The sequence below is a fragment of the Eleutherodactylus coqui genome, chromosome 1 (genome assembly GCF_035609145.1).
Source record: "Eleutherodactylus coqui strain aEleCoq1 chromosome 1, aEleCoq1.hap1, whole genome shotgun sequence".
In the NCBI taxonomy this organism is placed as follows: domain Eukaryota; kingdom Metazoa; phylum Chordata; class Amphibia; order Anura; family Eleutherodactylidae; genus Eleutherodactylus; species Eleutherodactylus coqui.
Window position 1 is genome coordinate 17,476,497 of NC_089837.1, and position 17,558 is coordinate 17,494,054.

General features: G+C 50.4%; 1 protein-coding gene across 1 annotated transcript in view; it reads left to right on the forward strand.

Annotated features, from left to right (window-relative positions):
• Positions 1 to 17,558, forward strand: part of LOC136583292 (vomeronasal type-2 receptor 26-like) — a 61,644-nt gene that overhangs the window by 26,209 nt on the left and 17,877 nt on the right. The window contains exon 6 of the mRNA XM_066584272.1: positions 12,681 to 12,804. Coding sequence (XP_066440369.1) covers positions 12,681 to 12,804 — 124 coding nt within the window. The remainder of the gene's footprint in view (positions 1 to 12,680; positions 12,805 to 17,558) is intronic.

The window sequence follows — 17,558 nt, forward strand, 5'->3', positions numbered from 1 at the left end:
AGGGCTGGGATGGCACATCGGGAAAAGTAGTGGCGACTGGGAACTGAGTAGCGCGGGGCCGCCGCCGCCATCATACTTTTGAAGGACTCCGTTTCCACAACCCTATACGGCAGCATCTCAAGGCTGATAAATTTCGCTATGTGGACGGTTAACGCTTGAGCGTGCGGGTGCGTGGCGGCGTACTTGCGCTTCCGCTCAAAGACTTGCGCTAGCGACGGCTGGACGGTGCAGTGCGAGACATTGCTGGATGGGGCCGAGGACACCGGAGGTGAGGGTGTGGGTGCAGGCCAGGAGACGGTAGTGCCTGTGTCCTCAGAGGGGGGTTGGATCTCAGTGGCAGGTTGGGGCACAGGGGGAGAGGCAGCGGTGCAAACCGGAGGCGGTGAACGGCCTTTGTCCCACCTTGTGGGGTGCTTGGCCATCATATGTCTGCGAATGCTGGTGGTGGTGAGGCTGTTGGTGGTGGCTCCCCGGCTGATCTTGGCGCGACATAGGTTGCACACCACTGTTCGTCGGTCGTCAGGCGTCTCTGTGAAAAACTGCCAGACCTTAGAGCACCTTGGCCTCTGCAGGGTGGCATGGCGCGAGGGTGCGCTTTGGGAAACAGTTGGTGGATTATTTGGTCTGGCCCTGCCTCTACCCCTGGACACCGCACTGCCTCTTGCAACCTGCCTTGCTGCTGCCCTTGCCTCCCCCTCTGAAGACCTGTCCTGAGTAGGCGTTGCACACCAGGTGGGGTCAGTCACCTCATCGTCCTGCTGCTCTTCCTCCGAATCCTCTGTGCGCTCCTCCCTCGCACTTACTGCCCTTACTACTACCTCACTGCAAGACAACTGTGTCTCATCGTCATCGTCCTCCTCACCCACTGAAAGGTCTTGAGACAGTTGCCGGAAGTCCCGAGCCTCATCCCCCGGACCCCGGGAACTTTCCAATGGTTGGGCATCAGTGACGATAAACTCCTCTGGTGGGAGAGGAACCACTGCTGCCAAATCTGAGCAGGGGCCCGAGAACAGTTCCTGGGAGTCTTCCCGCTCCTGAGCATGTGTCATTGTAGTGGAGTGAGGAGGCTGGGAGGAAGGAGGAGCAACAACCAGAGGATTCGGATTTGCAGCACTGGACGGCGCAGAACTGTGGGTGGATGATAGCTTGCTCGAAGCACTTTCTGCCATCCACGACAGGACCTGCTCACACTGCTCATTTTCTAATAAAGGTCTCCCACGTGGACCCATTAATTGGGCGATGAATGTGGGGACGCCAGAAACGTGCCTCTCTCCTAATCGCGCAGCAGTCGGCTGAGATACACCTTGATCAGGAGCTCGGCCTGTGCCCACACCCTCACTTGGGCCTACCGCGTCCTCGGCCACGTCCACGTCCTCTAGGCCTACCCCTACCCCTCAGCATGCTGTATTACCAGTGATTTCCCAGGCAGGAAATAAATTGGCGCAAGCCTACAGGCCAAATAGTATGTTTCCCTTTTTTTTTTAAAGGGAAGGCCCACTGACTATATTCAATCAGATAAGATTAGATGTGTTCCACAGAACTGCAGTGTTATATGAAGTGCAGCAGAGCGGTGATTTTTCCCAGGCAGGAAATAAATTGGCGCAAGCCTGCTGTTAAACATAGCTGGCTGCGTATGATTTCTTTACGTTCACCCACCACACACGTACCCAGAACGCTGAGGACTGTCAGAGGCAGGCCAAATAGAATGTTTCCCTTTTTTTTTAAAGGGAAGGCCCAGTGACTATATTCAATCAGATAAGAACTGTGTTCCACAGAACTGCAGTGTTATATGAAGTGCAGCAGAGCAGTGATTTTTCCCAGGCAGGAAATAAATTGGCGCAAGCCTGCTGTTAAACGTAGCTGGCTGCGTATGATTTCTTTACGTTCTCCACCCACCACACACGTACCAAGAACGCTGAGGACTGTCAGAGGCAGGCCGAATAGAATGTTTCCCTTTTTTTTTTAAATGGAAGGCCCAGTGACTATATTCAATCAGATAAGAACTGTGTTCCACAGAACTGCAGTGTTATATGAAGTGCAGCAGAGCGGTGATTTTTCCCCGGCAGGAAATAAATTGGCGCAAGCCTGCAGGCCAAATAGAATGTTTCCCTTTTTTTTTTAAAGGGAAGGCCCACTGACTATATTCAATCAGATAAGAACTGTGTTCCACAGAACTGCAGTGTTATATGAAGTGCAGCAGAGCGGTGATTTTTCCCAGGCAGGAAATAAATTGGCGCAAGCCTGCTGTTAAACATAGCTGGCTGCGTATGATTTCTTTACGTTCTCCACCCACCACACACGTACCCAGAACGCTGAGGACTGTCAGAGGCAGGCCAAATAGAATGTTTCCCTTTTTTTTTTTAAAGGGAAGGCCCAGTGACTATATTCAATCAGATAAGAACTGTGTTCCACAGAACTGCAGTGTTATATGAATTGCAGCAGAGCGGTGATTTTTCCCAGGCAGGAAATAAATTGGCGCAAGCCTGCAGGCCAAATAGAATGTTTCCCTTTTTTTTTTAAAGGGAAGGCCCACTGACTATATTCAATCAGATAAGAACTGTGTTCCACAGAACTGCAGTGTTATATGAAGTGCAGCAGAGCGGTGATTTTTCCCAGGCAGGAAATAAATTGGCGCAAGCCTGCTGTTAAACGTAGCTGGCTGCGTATGATTTCTTTATGTTCTCCACCCACCACACACGTACCCAGAACGCTGAGGACTGTCAGAGGCAGGCCAAATAGAATGTTTCCCTTTTTTTTTTTTAAAGAAAAGGCCCACTGACTATATTCAATCAATAATATATGTCTTCTGGCCCTGCCTACACAATTCTGTCCCTGTAGTATTACTGCAGGGCGCAATGCTCTGCACAGCCGATTTTGAAAAAAAAAAAATGCAACACTTCTAACAGCAGCCTGCACAGTACTGCACACTGTTAAATGTGGCCCTAAGAAGGACCGTTGGGGTTCTTGAAGCCTACACTCACTCCTAACACTCTCCCTGCCTAACCACCACTTCTGTCCCTGTAGTATTACTGCAGGGTGCAATGCTCTGCACAGCCGATTTTGAAAAAAAAAAATTGTGCAACACTGCTAACAGCAGCCTCCACAGTACTGCACACGGATAGATGTGGCCCTAAGAAGGACCGTTGGGGTTCTTAAAGCCTACATTCACTCCTAACACTCTCCCTACAGCAGCTCCAACACAACAGCACTTTCCCTCAGCTAACTCACAAGGCATCTGAGGCGAGCCGCGGGAGGGGCCGACTTTTATACTCGGGTGACATCTGATCTCCCCAGCCACTCACTGCAGGGGGGGGGGGTATAGGGCTTGAACGTCACAGGGGGAAGTTGTAATGCCTTCCCTGTCTTTCAATTGGCCAGAAAAGCGCGCTAACGTCTCAGAGAGGAAAGTGAAAGTAACCCGAACACCGCGTGGTGCTCGTTAAGAGTAATGAGCATCCCGAACACCCTAATATTCGCCCGAGCATCAAGCTCGGACGAGTACGTTCGCTTATCTCTAGTAATTAACCAATGCCAGCATGGGTTTGTAACAAACAAGTCATGCTAGACGAATCTAATTTCCTTCTATGACAGAATCACGGGCTGGGTTAATCAGAGAAATGCGGTGCATATAGTATATCCTGACTTTAGTAAAGCATTTGACAAAGTATCTCATGCCATACTTATTGAAATAAAGACCAAATGTGGGATCGACAAGGCAACTGTTTGGTGGATTCACAACTGGCTCAGTTATTTTACTCAAAGAATGGTCATAAATGGCAGCACATCCAAGTGGAAAACGTATCAAGTGGGGTACCACAAGGCTCTGTCCTAGGCCCAGTGTTGTTCAACAAATGATCTGGAGTAGGGAATTGACAGGAAACTGATCAAATTTGCAGATGACACAAACCTAGGAGGTATGGCTAACACTGGGGAAGAGACAGAGATTATTCAAAAAGATCTAGAAAAGCTTGAACAGTGAGCGGTGACTAACAGAATGGTATTTAACAAGGAGAAATGCAAAGTCCTACATCTGGGCCAGAAAAATGAAAAAAACACATACAGAATGGGAGGAATTGGGCTAAGCAGCAGCACATGTTAAAAAGACCTGGATATACTAATAGATCATACACTGAACATGAGGCAACAATGTGATGCAGCAGCCAAAAAGGCAAACACAATTCTGGGATGAGAAGCATGGAGCCTAGATCACATAATGTAATTATCCCCCTCTACTCTTCCTTAACACAATATTCCTCATCCGGAATATAGGTGTCCAGTTCTGGGCACCCCACCCCAAAAGACATAGACAAACTGGAGCAAGTTCAGAGAAGAGTTACTAAGATGGTGAGCGGTCTGCAAATCATGTTCTATGAAGAACAGTTAAAGGGGTTGTCCCGCGAAACAAAGTGGGGGTATACACTTCTGTATGGCCATATTAATGCACTTTGTAATGTACATCGTGCATTAATTATGAGCCATACAGAAGTTATTCACTTACCTGTTCCGTTGCTAGCGTCCTCGTCTCCATGGTGCCGTCTAATTTTCAGCGTCTAATCTCCCGATTAGACGCGCTTGCGCAGTCCGGTCTTCTCTGTGTTGAATGGGGCGCTCGTGCTGGAGAGCTGCTCCCCGTAGCTACGCCCCGTCACGTGTGCCGATTCCAGCCAATCAGGAGGCTGGAATCGGCAATGGAACGCACAGAAGACCTGCGGTCCACCGAGGGTGAAGATCCCGGCGGCCATCTTCACAAGGTAAGTAAGAAGTCACCGGAGCGCGGGGATTCGGGTAAGTACTACCCGTTTTTTTTTTTTTATCCCTGCATCGGGTTTGTCTTGCGCCGAACGGGGGGGGGGGGGGGGGGCTATTGAAAAAAAAACAAAAAACGTTTCGGCGCGGGACAACCCCTTTAAAGGATCTGGGAATGTTTAGCTTGCAAAAAAGAAGGCTGAGAGAAGGCAGTGAGGGTAATCAATATGTGGAACAGGTTACCATGGAAGGTGGTGAGTTCTCCTTTAATGGAAGTGTTCAAACAAAGGCTGGAGAAATAAAACTGCTGAAATTCACTGGCTATTTCTATGAAGGAGCTGGCGTGGGATGCCCAATTGAGTTTTAATGGATTTTATACAGTTCTTTCCTTTTTAATTAACGAGGACATGAATTTGCTCCCCCTGTTACCCTGCACATAAACTAGATGTTTCTTAGTATTAATATTTCTTATTAAATTTAGATTCAAGGCAATGCCGCAAATCCCTTCTCAGTTTAGTCAGCCTATCTAGGTTGATTTTTGTTTGCTTTGCGTAAGCTTCACTACCTGCTCTAGTTTTGCTATTTGACAGAGTTTATTGTCAATATCTTTCTGTTGCATTTTCTTAGTTCTGGAACCCAAGGCAATCAGCAGACCCCTCACAAAAGCCAGTGGGCTTCCCACACCATAGGAAACCCTGGATCCCCTCCCACATTTAGTTGGAAGTACTCGTCAATAAGTTTGGATAGACACTTCCTATCTTCGTCCGAGTCTAAAAAAGACACATAAAGCCACCATTTCCATTCTCAAGGGGTCGACTGAAGACTATGAAAGTCTACATGTAATGGCATGGTCAGAGACGGTCATTGGGTCTATTTTAGCTTTATCTAGATGTGCAAAGAGGCTAGAGGAAAAAAATAATTAGTACAATCTCTGATAAGAGAAAGAAAATTTCTCTCATCATTTCCCTCCTGTCTACCATCAAGACAGGAGCTGCTGTTCTCACTCTTTTCTTCCAACTTTTTGCTCTGTCTCCTACCGGATTAGGGTTTACCTTTTTGTTAGAAGCTTTCTCCACATATCGTGGGGGTGCTGGTTTTCTGTGGATATTGTTCCCAGTTTGTCATTTCTATCCCCAAACTCCCCTTTTTTAGGGGTTTAATCAATTTTTGGGTTATTTGGGACGCGTTATCTTCTATTTTAGTGTCCCGTTTTAATCTGGTTAGGTTTATCTAGAGGAGCGAAATCCTCCTTTTCTCATCTAGGAGGACTTAACTACTTAGGGAAGTTCAGGGTTTCATATTCATTGCCTGATAACAGCATTATTTTCAGTGTATGGCACCTTTGTATCATAGATTAGAGAAACGTTATAACTACCAAGGACAATTTCGTGTTTGATGACACCATCATAGATTACGGTTCCTGATGAGTCTGTGTATGACAGAAACGCGTTGAACCAGTACGAACCATTTCTGCATTAATAATTCTCTCAGAAGGTTTTTCTGAATCTCGTCCTGAATGGTTATTGAAGCTATATTCTGCATGAGAACGCATCAGTACCTTAAAGGGGTTGTCCCGCGGCAGCAAGTGGGTCTATACACTTCTGTATGGCCATAATAATGCACTTTGTAATATACATTGTGCATTAATTATGAGCCATACAGAAGTTATAAAAAGTTTTATACTTACCTGCTCCGTTGCTGGCGTCCTCGTCTCCATGGTGCCGACTAATTTTCGCCCTCCGATGGCCAAATTAGCCGCGCTTGCGCAGTCCGGGTCTTCTGCAGTCTTCTATGGAGCCGCTCGTGCAGAATGCAGGCTCCTTGTAGCTCCGCCCCGTCACGTGCCGATTCCAGCCAATCAGGAGGCTGGAATCGGCAATGGACCGCACAGAAGAGCTGCGGTCCACGGAGACAGAGGATCCCGGCGGCCATCTTCAGCGGTAAGTATTGAAGTCACCGGAGCGCGGGGATTAAGGTAAGCGCTCCGGTAAGCTTTCTTTACCTCCCTGCATCGGGGTTGTCTCGCGCCGACCGGGGGGGGGGGGGGGGGTTTGAAAAAAAAAAAAACCCGTTTCGGCGCGGGACAACCCCTTTAATGGTGGTTCTCTGGTTATTTCTAGCAGAATTTGATTCTTCATTGATTGATAACCTGTGGTTGATAATCTATCAGCCACTTGTGTATTTTTTCTCGGGGGGCATCAGCAGAAGCTTTGCTTGTGGTTTGTCCATTCTAAACGAAACTATATACAGTTCTTTTTTCATCACGGACAAGGACCTATCATAGGCTGCTGCTGGTGTCCTACTGTTTCAGCATCTTTAGCCCGGTGCTATTATCCAGATAGAGCATGTTACCTGGTCAAGAACCAGATTTTATCTCTTATTTAAGAGGGTTTGTGTACTAAGAAGACATAGGCCTGGTGGCCTCTTGTCATTTCACCTCTAATAATTTTGATCCTTGTTGATGAGACACAATAGGAGCCCGAATGTACGTCACCATTGGAGGTGTCCCGTAAACCACTTACCTTGATGGAACGATCATCCTCCTTTCATCTTTTTGTGAAGGACGCATCCTAATATGGTCCTCTAATCTTTATTGGGTGACATCCATCCCCAATGGTGACTGAAAAAGAGTGCATTAGAGTGTCTCACGTTGCAGGATACTTCTGCATTGTAATAGAGGTGTCAATTGCATGTATTTTCTCTGGTCCTTTTCCAGGGTTTAAAATTCTTGCTCTGTGTTTGTTAGTTCCAGTTTGTCTGTTTTTTGTGAGGCCCAATCATTTTATATTTATTGATTAATAAAAGTTATATTTTAAGGGATATACCCAGTGAATCTCTGATAAGAGGAGTGAACCTGGGAGGAAAAGGTGTATCATCCAATGCACCCAATTCCTGTAAAAAGGGATTCAGCTTTTTAAGTCTAATCTGCGATATCTGAGATGAATCCAGCAAAGAATGTAAGGTAATATTTTAGATCACCCCCAAGTAATATATGTCCAACCACAAAGAGCTTGAGGACTTCTACCTATTTTGTTATCCAAGTGACCTGATCAATTTAGGAGAATACAGATTAACTATAGTCAATTTCACATTATTGATTGATCCTCTTAAGAAAAGGACTCTAGAGATGAGCGAGCACCAAAATGTTCGGGTGCTCGTTACTCGGGACGAAATTATCGCGATGCTCAAGGGTTCCTTTCGAGTAATGAACCCCATTGAAGTCAATGGGCGACCCGAGCATTTTTGTATATCGCCAATGCTCGCTAAGGTTTTCATTTGTGAAAATCTGGGCAATTCAAGAAAGTGATGGTAACGACAAAGCAATGGATAGGGCAGGCGAGGGGCTACATGTTGGGCTGCATGTCAAGTTCCCAGGTCCCACTATTAAGCCACAATTGCGGCAAGAGTGCCCCCCCCTCCCAACAACTTTTACTTCTGAAAAGCCCTCATTAGCAATGCATACCTTAGCTAAGCACCACACTACCTCCAACAAAGCACAATCACTGCCTGCATGACACTCCGCTGCCACTTCTTCAGGGCTACATGCAGCCCAACCCCCCCCCCTCGCACGACGCAGTGTCCACAGCGCACACCAAAGTATCCCTGCGCAGCCTTCAGCTGCACTCATGCCACACCACCCTCATGTCTATTTATAAGTGTGTCTGCCATGAGGAGGAACCGCAGGCACACACTGCAGAGGGTTGGCACGGCTAGGCAGCGACCCTCTTTAAAAGGGGCGGGGCGATAGCCCACAATGCTGTACAGAAGCAATGAGAAATATAATCCTGTGCCACCGCCATCAGGAGCTGCACACGTGGGCATAGCAATGGGGAACCTATGTGCCACACACTATTCATTCTGTCAAGGTGTCTGCATGCCCCAGTCAGACCACGGTTTTTTATAAATGGTCACAGGCAGGTACAACTCCGCAATGGGAATTCCGTGTGCACCCACAGCATGGGTGGCTCCCTGGAACCCACCGGCGGTGCATAAATATATCCCATTGCAGTGCCCAACACAGCTGATGTAACGTCAGCTTTATTGCAGGTGGGCAAAAAATTAATTGGATTACACTGTAGGCGAGGGCCCAAAAAAATTGGTGTACCAACAGTACTAATGTACGTCAGAACAATTGCCCATGCCCAACCAAGAGGGCAGGTGAAACCCATTAATCGCTTTGGTTAATGTGGCTTAATTTGTAACTAGGCCTGGAGGCAGCCCAGTTAAAATAAAAATTGGTTCAGGTGAAAGTTTCAACGCTTTAATGAGCATTGAAACGTATAAAAAGTGTTTAGAAAAATTATATGACTGAGCCTTGTGGGCCTAAGAAAAATTGCCCGTTCGGCGTGATTACGTGAGGTTTTAGGAGGAGGAGCAGGAGGAGGAGGATGAATATTATACCCAGATTGATGAAGCTAAAAGGTCCCCGTTTTTGATGGTGATAGAGAACGATGCTTCCATCCGCAGGTGCAGCCTACGTATTGTTTAGGTACCGCTGCTGTCCGCTGGTGGAGAAGAGAAGTCTGGGGAAATCCAGGCTTTGTTCATCTTGATGAGTGTAAGCCTGTCGGCACTGTCGGTTGACAGGCGGGTACGCTTATCTGTGATGATTCCCCCTGCCGCACTAAACACCCTCTCTGACAAGATGCTAGCCGCAGGACAAGCAAGCACCTCCAGGGCATACAGCGCGAGTTCAGGCCACGTGTCCAGCTTCGACACCCAGTAGTTGTTGGGGGCAGAGGCGTCACGGAGGACGGTCGTGCGATCGGCTACGTACTCCCTCACCATCCTTTTGCAGTGCTCCCGCCGACTCAGTCTTGACTAGGGAGCAGTGACACAGTCTTGCTGGGGAGCCAGAAAGCTGTCAAAGGCCTTAGAGAGTGTTCCCCTGCCTGTGCTGTACATGCTGCCTGATCTCTGCGCCTCCCCTGCTACCTGGCCCTATGAACTGCGCCTTCGGCCACTAGCGCTGTCGGATGGGAATTTTACCATCAGTTTGTCCGCCAGGGTCCTGCGGTATACCATCACTCTCGAACCCCTTTCCTCTTTGGGTATGAGAGTGGAAAGGTTCTCCTTATACCGTGGGTCGAGCAGTGTGTACACCCAGTATATCCAGCAACATACTGTCTTCCCATGCCTCCGTTTCCGAGTGCAAAGCGTCTGCCTTTATGCTTTGCAGGGAACTTCTCAAGAGGCATAGCAGAGGAATGGTGACACTAATGATTGCAGCATCCCCGCTCACCATCTGGGTAGACTCCTCAAAGTTTCCAAGGACCTGGCAGATGTCTGCCAACCAGGCCCACTCTTCTGTAAAGAATTGAGGAGGCTGACTCCCACTGCGCCGCCCATGTTGGAGTTGGTATTCCACTATAGCTCTACGCTACTCATAGAGTCTGGCCAACATGTGGAGCGTAGAGTTCCACCGTGTGGGCACGTCGCACAGCAGTCGGTGCACTGGCAGATGAAACCGATGTTGCAGGGTGCGCAGGGTGGCAGCGTCCGTGTGGGACTTGCGGAAATGTGCGCAGAGCCGGCGCACCTTTCCGAGCAGGTCTGACAAGTGTGGGTAGCTTTTCAGAAAGCGCTGAACCACCAAATTAAAGATGTGGGCCAGGCATGGCATGTGCGTGAGGCTGCCGAGCTGCAGAGCCGCCACCAGGTTACGGCCGTTATCGCACACGACCATGCCCGGTTGGAGGCTCAGCAGCGCAAGCCAGCGGTCGGTCTGCTCTGTCAGACCCTGCAGCTGTTCGTGGGCCGTGTGCCTCTTATCTCCTAAGCTGAGTAGTTTCAGCACGGCCTGCTGACGCTTGACCACCGCTGTGCTGCCACGCCGCGCGACACCGACTGCTGCCGACGTGTTGCTGCTGACACATCTTGATTGCGAGACAGAGGTTGCGGAGGAGGAGGAGGGTGGTTTAGTGGAGGAAGTATACACCGTCGCAGATACCACCACCGAGCTCGGGCCCGCAATTCTGGGGGGGGGGGGGGGGGTAGGACGTGAGCGGTCCCAGGCTCTGACTCTGTCCCAGCCTCCACTAAATTCACCCAATGTGCCGTCAGGGAGATATAATGGCCCTGCCCGCCTGTGCTTGTCCACGTGTCTGTTGTTAAGTGGACCTTGGCAGTAACCACGTTGGTGAGGGCGCGTACAATGTTGCGGGAGACGTGGTCGTGCAGGGCTGGGACGGCACACCGGGAAAAGTAGTGGCGACTGGGAACTGAGTAGCGCAGGGCCGCCGCCGCCATCATACTTTTGAACGCCTCCGTTTCCACAACCCTAAACGGCAGTATCTCCAGGCTGATAAATTTGGCTATGTGCACGTTTAACGCTTGAGCGTGCGGTGTACTTGCGCTTGCGCTCCAACACTTGCACTAGCGACGGCTGGACGGTGAGCTGACAGACATTGCTGGATGGGGCCAAGGACAGCGGAGGTACGGGTGTGGGTGCAGGCCAGGAGACGGTAGTGCCTGTGCCCTGAGAGGGGGGTTGGATCTCAGTGGCAGGTTGGGGCACAAGGGGAGAGGCAGCGGTGCAAACCGGAGGCGGTGAACGGCCTTCGTTCCACCTTGTGGGGTGTTTGGCCATCATATGTCTGCGCATGCTGGTGGTGGTGAGGCTGGTGGTGGTGGTTCCCGGCTGATCTTGGCGCGACAAAGGTTGCACACCACTGTTCGCCGGTCGTCTGCACTCTCAGTGAAAAACTGCCAGACCTTTGAGCACCTCGGCCTCTGCAGGGTGGCATGGCGCGAGGGGGCGCTTTGGGAAACAGTTGGTGGATTATTCGGTCTGGCCCTGCCTCTACCCCTGGACACCGCACTGCCTCTTGCAACCTGCCCTGCTGCTGCCCTTGCCTCCCCCTCTGAAGACCAGTCCTCAGTAGGTGTAGCAAACCAGGTGGGGTCAGTCACCTCATCGTCCTGCTGCTCTTCCTCCGAATCCTCTGTGCGCTCCTCCCTCGCACTTACTGCCCTTACTACTACCTCACTGAAATACAACTGTGTCTCATCGTCATCGTCCTCCTCACCCACTGAAAGGTCTTGAGACAGTTGCCGGAAGTCCCCAGCCTCATCCCCCGGACCCCAGGAACTTTCCAAAGGTTGGGCATCGGTCACGACAAACTCCTCCAGTGGGTGAGGATTCGGAACCCTTGCTGCCCATTCTGGGCAGGGGCCCGGGAACAGTTCCTGGGAGCCTGCCTGCTCCTCAGAATGTGTCATTGTAATGGAGTGAGGAGGCTGGGAGGAAGGAGGAGCAGCAGCCAGAGGATTCAGAGTTGCAGCAGTGGACGGCGCAGAACTCTGGGTGTTCAATAGATTGCTGGATGCACTTTCTGCCATCCACGACAGGACCTGCTCACACTGCTCATTTTCTAATAAAGGTCTACCGCGTGGACCCATTAATTGTGCGATGAATGTGGGGATGCCAGAAACGTGCCTCTCTCCTAATCCCGCAGCAGTCGGCTGCAATACACCTGGATCAGGAGCTCGGCCTGTGCCCACACCCTGACTTGGGCCTCCGCGTCCTCGCCCGCGTCCACGTGCTCTAGGCCTACCCCTACCCCTCAGCATGGTGTATTACCAGTAGTGCAGAAACAGAACGCTGTAATTAAATGTGCCGCTTATTGGCCTGTGGTTGGAGGCTGACTTCGCTTACGGAACGCCAGGAAATAATTTTGCGCAACCCTGCTGTAACACTTAGCTGGCTGCGTATGAATTAGTTTTGGAAATGTGTGGGATCTCATCACTAAATATTGATTTTTGCATAACATTATATTAGACTAACTCCTGAACCAGGAGTAAGGAGCTTTTAAAATGCTCAATACATTTGTCTTCCAGATTTGTAGGCAGTTTGCGTAAAAAAATCTCTGCCTTTGCATTTTGGATGGAGTCACTTTAAAAGATTTTTCTAAGAAAATGTTTTCCATTTACAGGTGCCTCCATCATTGTGCAATGCACCTTGTAAACCTGGCTACAGAAAGGCAAAGAGAGAGGGGGAACCTTCATGTTGTTATGACTGTGTCCAGTGTGCCAAGGGTGAAATGTCCAATGCAACAGGTCTGTGATATTGAACTATATGTGAGCAAATGTGATTATCTGTGTGATCTTACATAAGGATTTTAGAACCTTTATACAATTAAGGGTGCGTTCACACGAGCGTGTGTTTGTGCATACTTAGGTGTGTACATACGTGCGCACCTAGGTACGAGCAAAAACACGCGTAAACGCAGCTGAAAACAATGCTCTGTCGGCCCTCTGCATTCTTTTTCAGGGAAGGGCTTTACATATGCAGCAGAGGAATTCTTCAATTTTCAACCGCAACTGCAGTAGAGAATCCTCGTGATTGGATTTCAGGGAAGGGCTTTAAACATAAGCCCTTACCTGAAAATCCAAGAAAAGTAGTGTGAAAAACAAAACAAAAACATACCCACCTCCCTTCAGCTGCCGGGGCTCAGCCGCGACTTCTGGTGCTGTCCCTGGCTCTGTAGTTCTGAGCTATCAGCAGCCGGGGATTTTAAATCCCCAGTTGCTGATAGCTCAGTACAGCAGTGCAGAGCCGGGGACAGCAGCAGAAGTCACCGCTGAGTCCCAGCAGCCGTCAATGGCTTTTCAGGAAAGGGTTTCCTAAGCCCCTCCCTGAAAAGCCATTTAAAAAAGTGTGAAAAAAAAATCAAAACTTACCTGCCAGGGCTCAGCCGCGACTTCTGCAGCTGTCCCTGGCACTGTAGTTCTCAGCTATCAAACGCCGGGGATTCAAAATCCCTGCCTGCTGGTAGCTCTGATTGTGATTGGCTGACAGCTTTTTTTTTTTTTTTTACAATATTTTAAATGGCTTTTCAGGGAAGGGATTTTGAAGCCCTTCCCTGAAAAGCCATTGACGGCTGCTTGGACTCAGCGGCGATGTCTGCTGCTGTCCCCGGCGCTATAGTTTTCAGCTATCAGCAGCCGGGGATTTTATATCCCCACCTGCTGGTAGCTCTGATTGTGATTGGCTGAAGCGCTCAGCTAATCACAATCAGAGATACCAGCAGGCAGGGATTTTAAATCCCCAGCTGCTGATAGTTGAGAGCTAGAGAGCCGTGGACAGCGGCAGAGGTCGCCGTTGAGTATCTTTTTTTGTACACTATTTTAACAGGCTTTTCAGGGAGGGGCCTCTGAGCCCCGACAGCCGTCAATGGCTTTTCAGGAAAGGGCTTCATAAGCCCCTCCCTGAAATGCCATTTAAAAAAGTATGAAAAAAAAACCTCACCTGCCGGGCTCAGCTGCGCCTTCTGCAGCTGTCCCCGTCACTGTAGTTCTCAGCTATCAGCAGCCGGGGATTCAAAATCCCCGCCTGCTGGTAGCTCTGATTGTGATTGGCTGAGCACTTTTTTTTTTTGTACACTATTTTAAATGGCTTTTCAAGGAAAAGCCATTGACGGCTGCCGGGGCTCAGCGGCGACTTCTGCCGCTGTCCCTGGCGCTACAGTTCTCTGCTATCAGCAGCCGGGGATTTAAAATCCCAGCCTGCTGGTAGCTCTGATTGGGATTGGCTGAAGCGCTCAGCCAATCAGAATCCCCCATATGGTGGATAACAAGATGGCAGTAAGCAAAAAAAAACAACTTAATACTCACCTAGAATTCTCACGCTCGGGGACGGGGGGGGGGGGCGTAGATTGCCAATGGTGGGATAAGTCGTGCAGAGGACGAGCTCCCGGACGGGTCACCTAAAAGCCAGGAATAAAGAAAGAAAAGGCACCTGAAGAGCACTCACCCAGCATAATGGTGAGAAGGAAGACTCTGCCCCGCACTCCAGCACCAGCGGAGAAGGATCCAAGCGGTATTAACCGCTTCTTCAGCCCGGGGGCCACAGCGGCAGGAGACGGAGCGGTGACACACGTGGAGGAGGGTCGGCGGGAAGCTGCGCTCAGGTCTGCACTCGCATCCCCAGCAGTAGCTGCTCAATGCACTCTGCCCAGCGGAACGGAGACAGCCGCAGCTGAGAGTGAAAGGAGGAGGGTGTTACGGCACTCTGACCCCCGGGCGCCAAGTGGGGTGCCCTGAGCTTACCGCCCCCCACTGTCCCTGCCTACTTGCCTTGGCCCTGGCTAACCCCAGGCGGACAACTGGACGGCGGTCCCTACCCTGGCTATCGAAGGGACAAAGGGTTTCAACAAGGACTTGTGGAAAACCCTATGCACTTTCCACGTGGCTGGCAACTCAAGTTCGTAGACGAGCGGGTTGATTACACGCGTAATAGTAAAAGGCCCTACAAAGCGCGGCGCAAGCTTTAAGGACAGGACCTTCAGTCTTAGGTTCCTGGAGGATAGATACATCTTCTGACCCACCTTGTAAGGTTCAGAAACTGAGAGGCTCCTCCCACTGCGTAGCTGCATGCGAGACCCCACTACTTCTAGATTCTTTTGCACCCTGCAGCACATCAGTGGCGACATCAGCTGCAGGACAGGCAGACAGGGTAGGAAGAGAAGTCAGGAAACGGGGGTGCTGGCCATAAACGCACACAAACGGAGAAACTCCAGTGGAAGAACTGGTACGGTTGTTCAGCGCAAACTCAGCCAACAGCAGAAATTCAACCCACCGATGAGCCCTCTCGCTTGCAAACAGCCTTAAATATTGCACCAAATCCTGGTTCTTCCGCTCAGTTTGACCATTAGTCTGTGGGTGGAATGCTGAAGAGAATGAAAGTGAAGTCCCAAGATTTCTGCAGAAAGCCCGCCAAAACTGTGCCACGAACTGAACCCCGCGATCGGACACAATGTTCTCAGGAACTCCATGGAGGCGAACAATCTCTTTAATAAAGACCTGGGCAAGTTCAATCGCCAAAGGAAGTTTCTCTAATGCCACGAAATGGGCCATCTTAGAGAAACGGTCCACCACCACCAGAACAGTGGTGAACCCTTGTGACTCTGGCAAGTCGGTGACAAAATCTACCGAAAGGTGTGACCAGGGGCGCGCTGGCACAGGCAACGGTCTCAGAGGACCCTCAGGACGCCGCCGGCGACTGTTTCCACGAGCGCAAACAGAGCACCCCCTTACGAAGTCACGTATCTGACGAGACATGCCAGGCCACCAGTAGAGCCTGGAGCAGAGATCCAGAGTCCCTTGCACTCCCGGATGACCCGCGAAAACTGACGAGTGGGACTCTTCAATAACTGTGAGGCGTAATGATTCTGGCACAAACCATCTGCCCTCGGGAACCCCTGGTGGAGCGTCCTGCTGAGCACTCTGAAGGCGGGGAATGAGACCAGAGTCCACAGCCGCAACCCCAACCCCAGGTTCCAGGATATTTTCGGGAGGCAGTGACTCACATTCTGGCACCCCAAAACTCCGCGAGAGGGCATCAGCCTTGACCTTCCCCTTAGGGATGGGCTTGTTTGGAATAAGGTCTATCCCACAATCCAACCCTCTGTGAGGAGGCAGGGTCTCTGAAAGGCTTTTGGAAAACACATCCCAGAAGTCAGACAAGTATTCCGGAATGAGCGCGGTATCTACTGCGCAGAGAGGAAGGGGAGCAAGATGGCTTTGGCAGGATGGTCCTCAATGAGTCAGTTCCCGGGTAGTCCAATTGAATTGGGGGTTGTGCAACGCCAACCACGGCATCCCTAGTACCATGTCTACCGACATTTTCTCCATCACCAGGAATGATAGTTCTTCCGAGTGGGAACTCCCCACCGTGAACTGTAACACTGGGGTCCCGTAGCAAGAGGGGTAGCATCAATGCTAGTAAAACGAATTGGTGTCTTCAGCGCCACCAATTCAGCCATCAGGGGTCTAATGAAACGCATGATTATCAGGTTAGCGGCTGCTCCGGAATCAATAAACACCTGCCCGGGGCGGGAAAAGTTCCGGAATCTAACCTGACAAGGTACCAGAAGTTTAGGAAGTACCTGCAGTCCTAGGCGATCCTTCCTGCAATCGCCTAGGACTTGGAGTTTTTCCGCCGGTTCAGACTGTGAGCGCTGAAGCTTCAGGGGGCAGGTTATCACCCAATGTCCAGCTTTCCCACAGTAGAGGTAGAGACGATGCAATAAACGAATCCGGTGTCGCTCTTTGGGGTCCAGCGGGTCCACCTGCATTGGCTCGGGAACAGAGACTGGTATGGAAGAAGAGGGAACAGGAAAAACGACCTCCCTAACTCTACGGGCCTGTCTATCTTGCTTCCTAGCCCTGAGCCTCCTATCTGCCTTCACCGCTAGCTCCATAGCCTCCTTTAAGGACCCGGTAGCGGGATGGGAAATCAACAGGTCTTTAACCGCGTCCGAGAGGCCCTGCAGAAAAACATCTTTCAGAGCGCTATCATTCCATGCTGTATCACCAGCAGAGCGTCTGAAGTTAGAGCAATAATCCTCCACACAAAACGACCCCTGATGCAATGCCAACAGCCGAGAAACCGCCAACCCCACTCGGTCCGGTTCATCAAAGATACCCCCGAGTTCCTGCAAAAAGGAGTCCACTGACTGTAAGCAGGGGGAACCCTCGGGAATGGAAAAAGCCCCGCAGCAGGGACATTATAAGCCCGACCCTCAGGTCCTCCAATCCGGACGAACGGGGACGCATCCGAAAAAACAAGCGACAAGCTTGTTGGGAAACGAAAAATTTGTTCCTCTCCCTGGTAAACACCTCGGGAAGAGGGCACTTGGGTTCTGAACTGGTTGAGGCATCCGGACCCTGCGACAGCCCCCGCTGCTCCTGGGCTGCTATACGAGCGGACAAATCATGGATCACCGGCCCCAGGGCTTGCAGCTGGTTCGCAAGGGTGCTGATCACCTCCATGAAAAAACAGTTTTAAGGGCCAGTTATTATGTTACGGC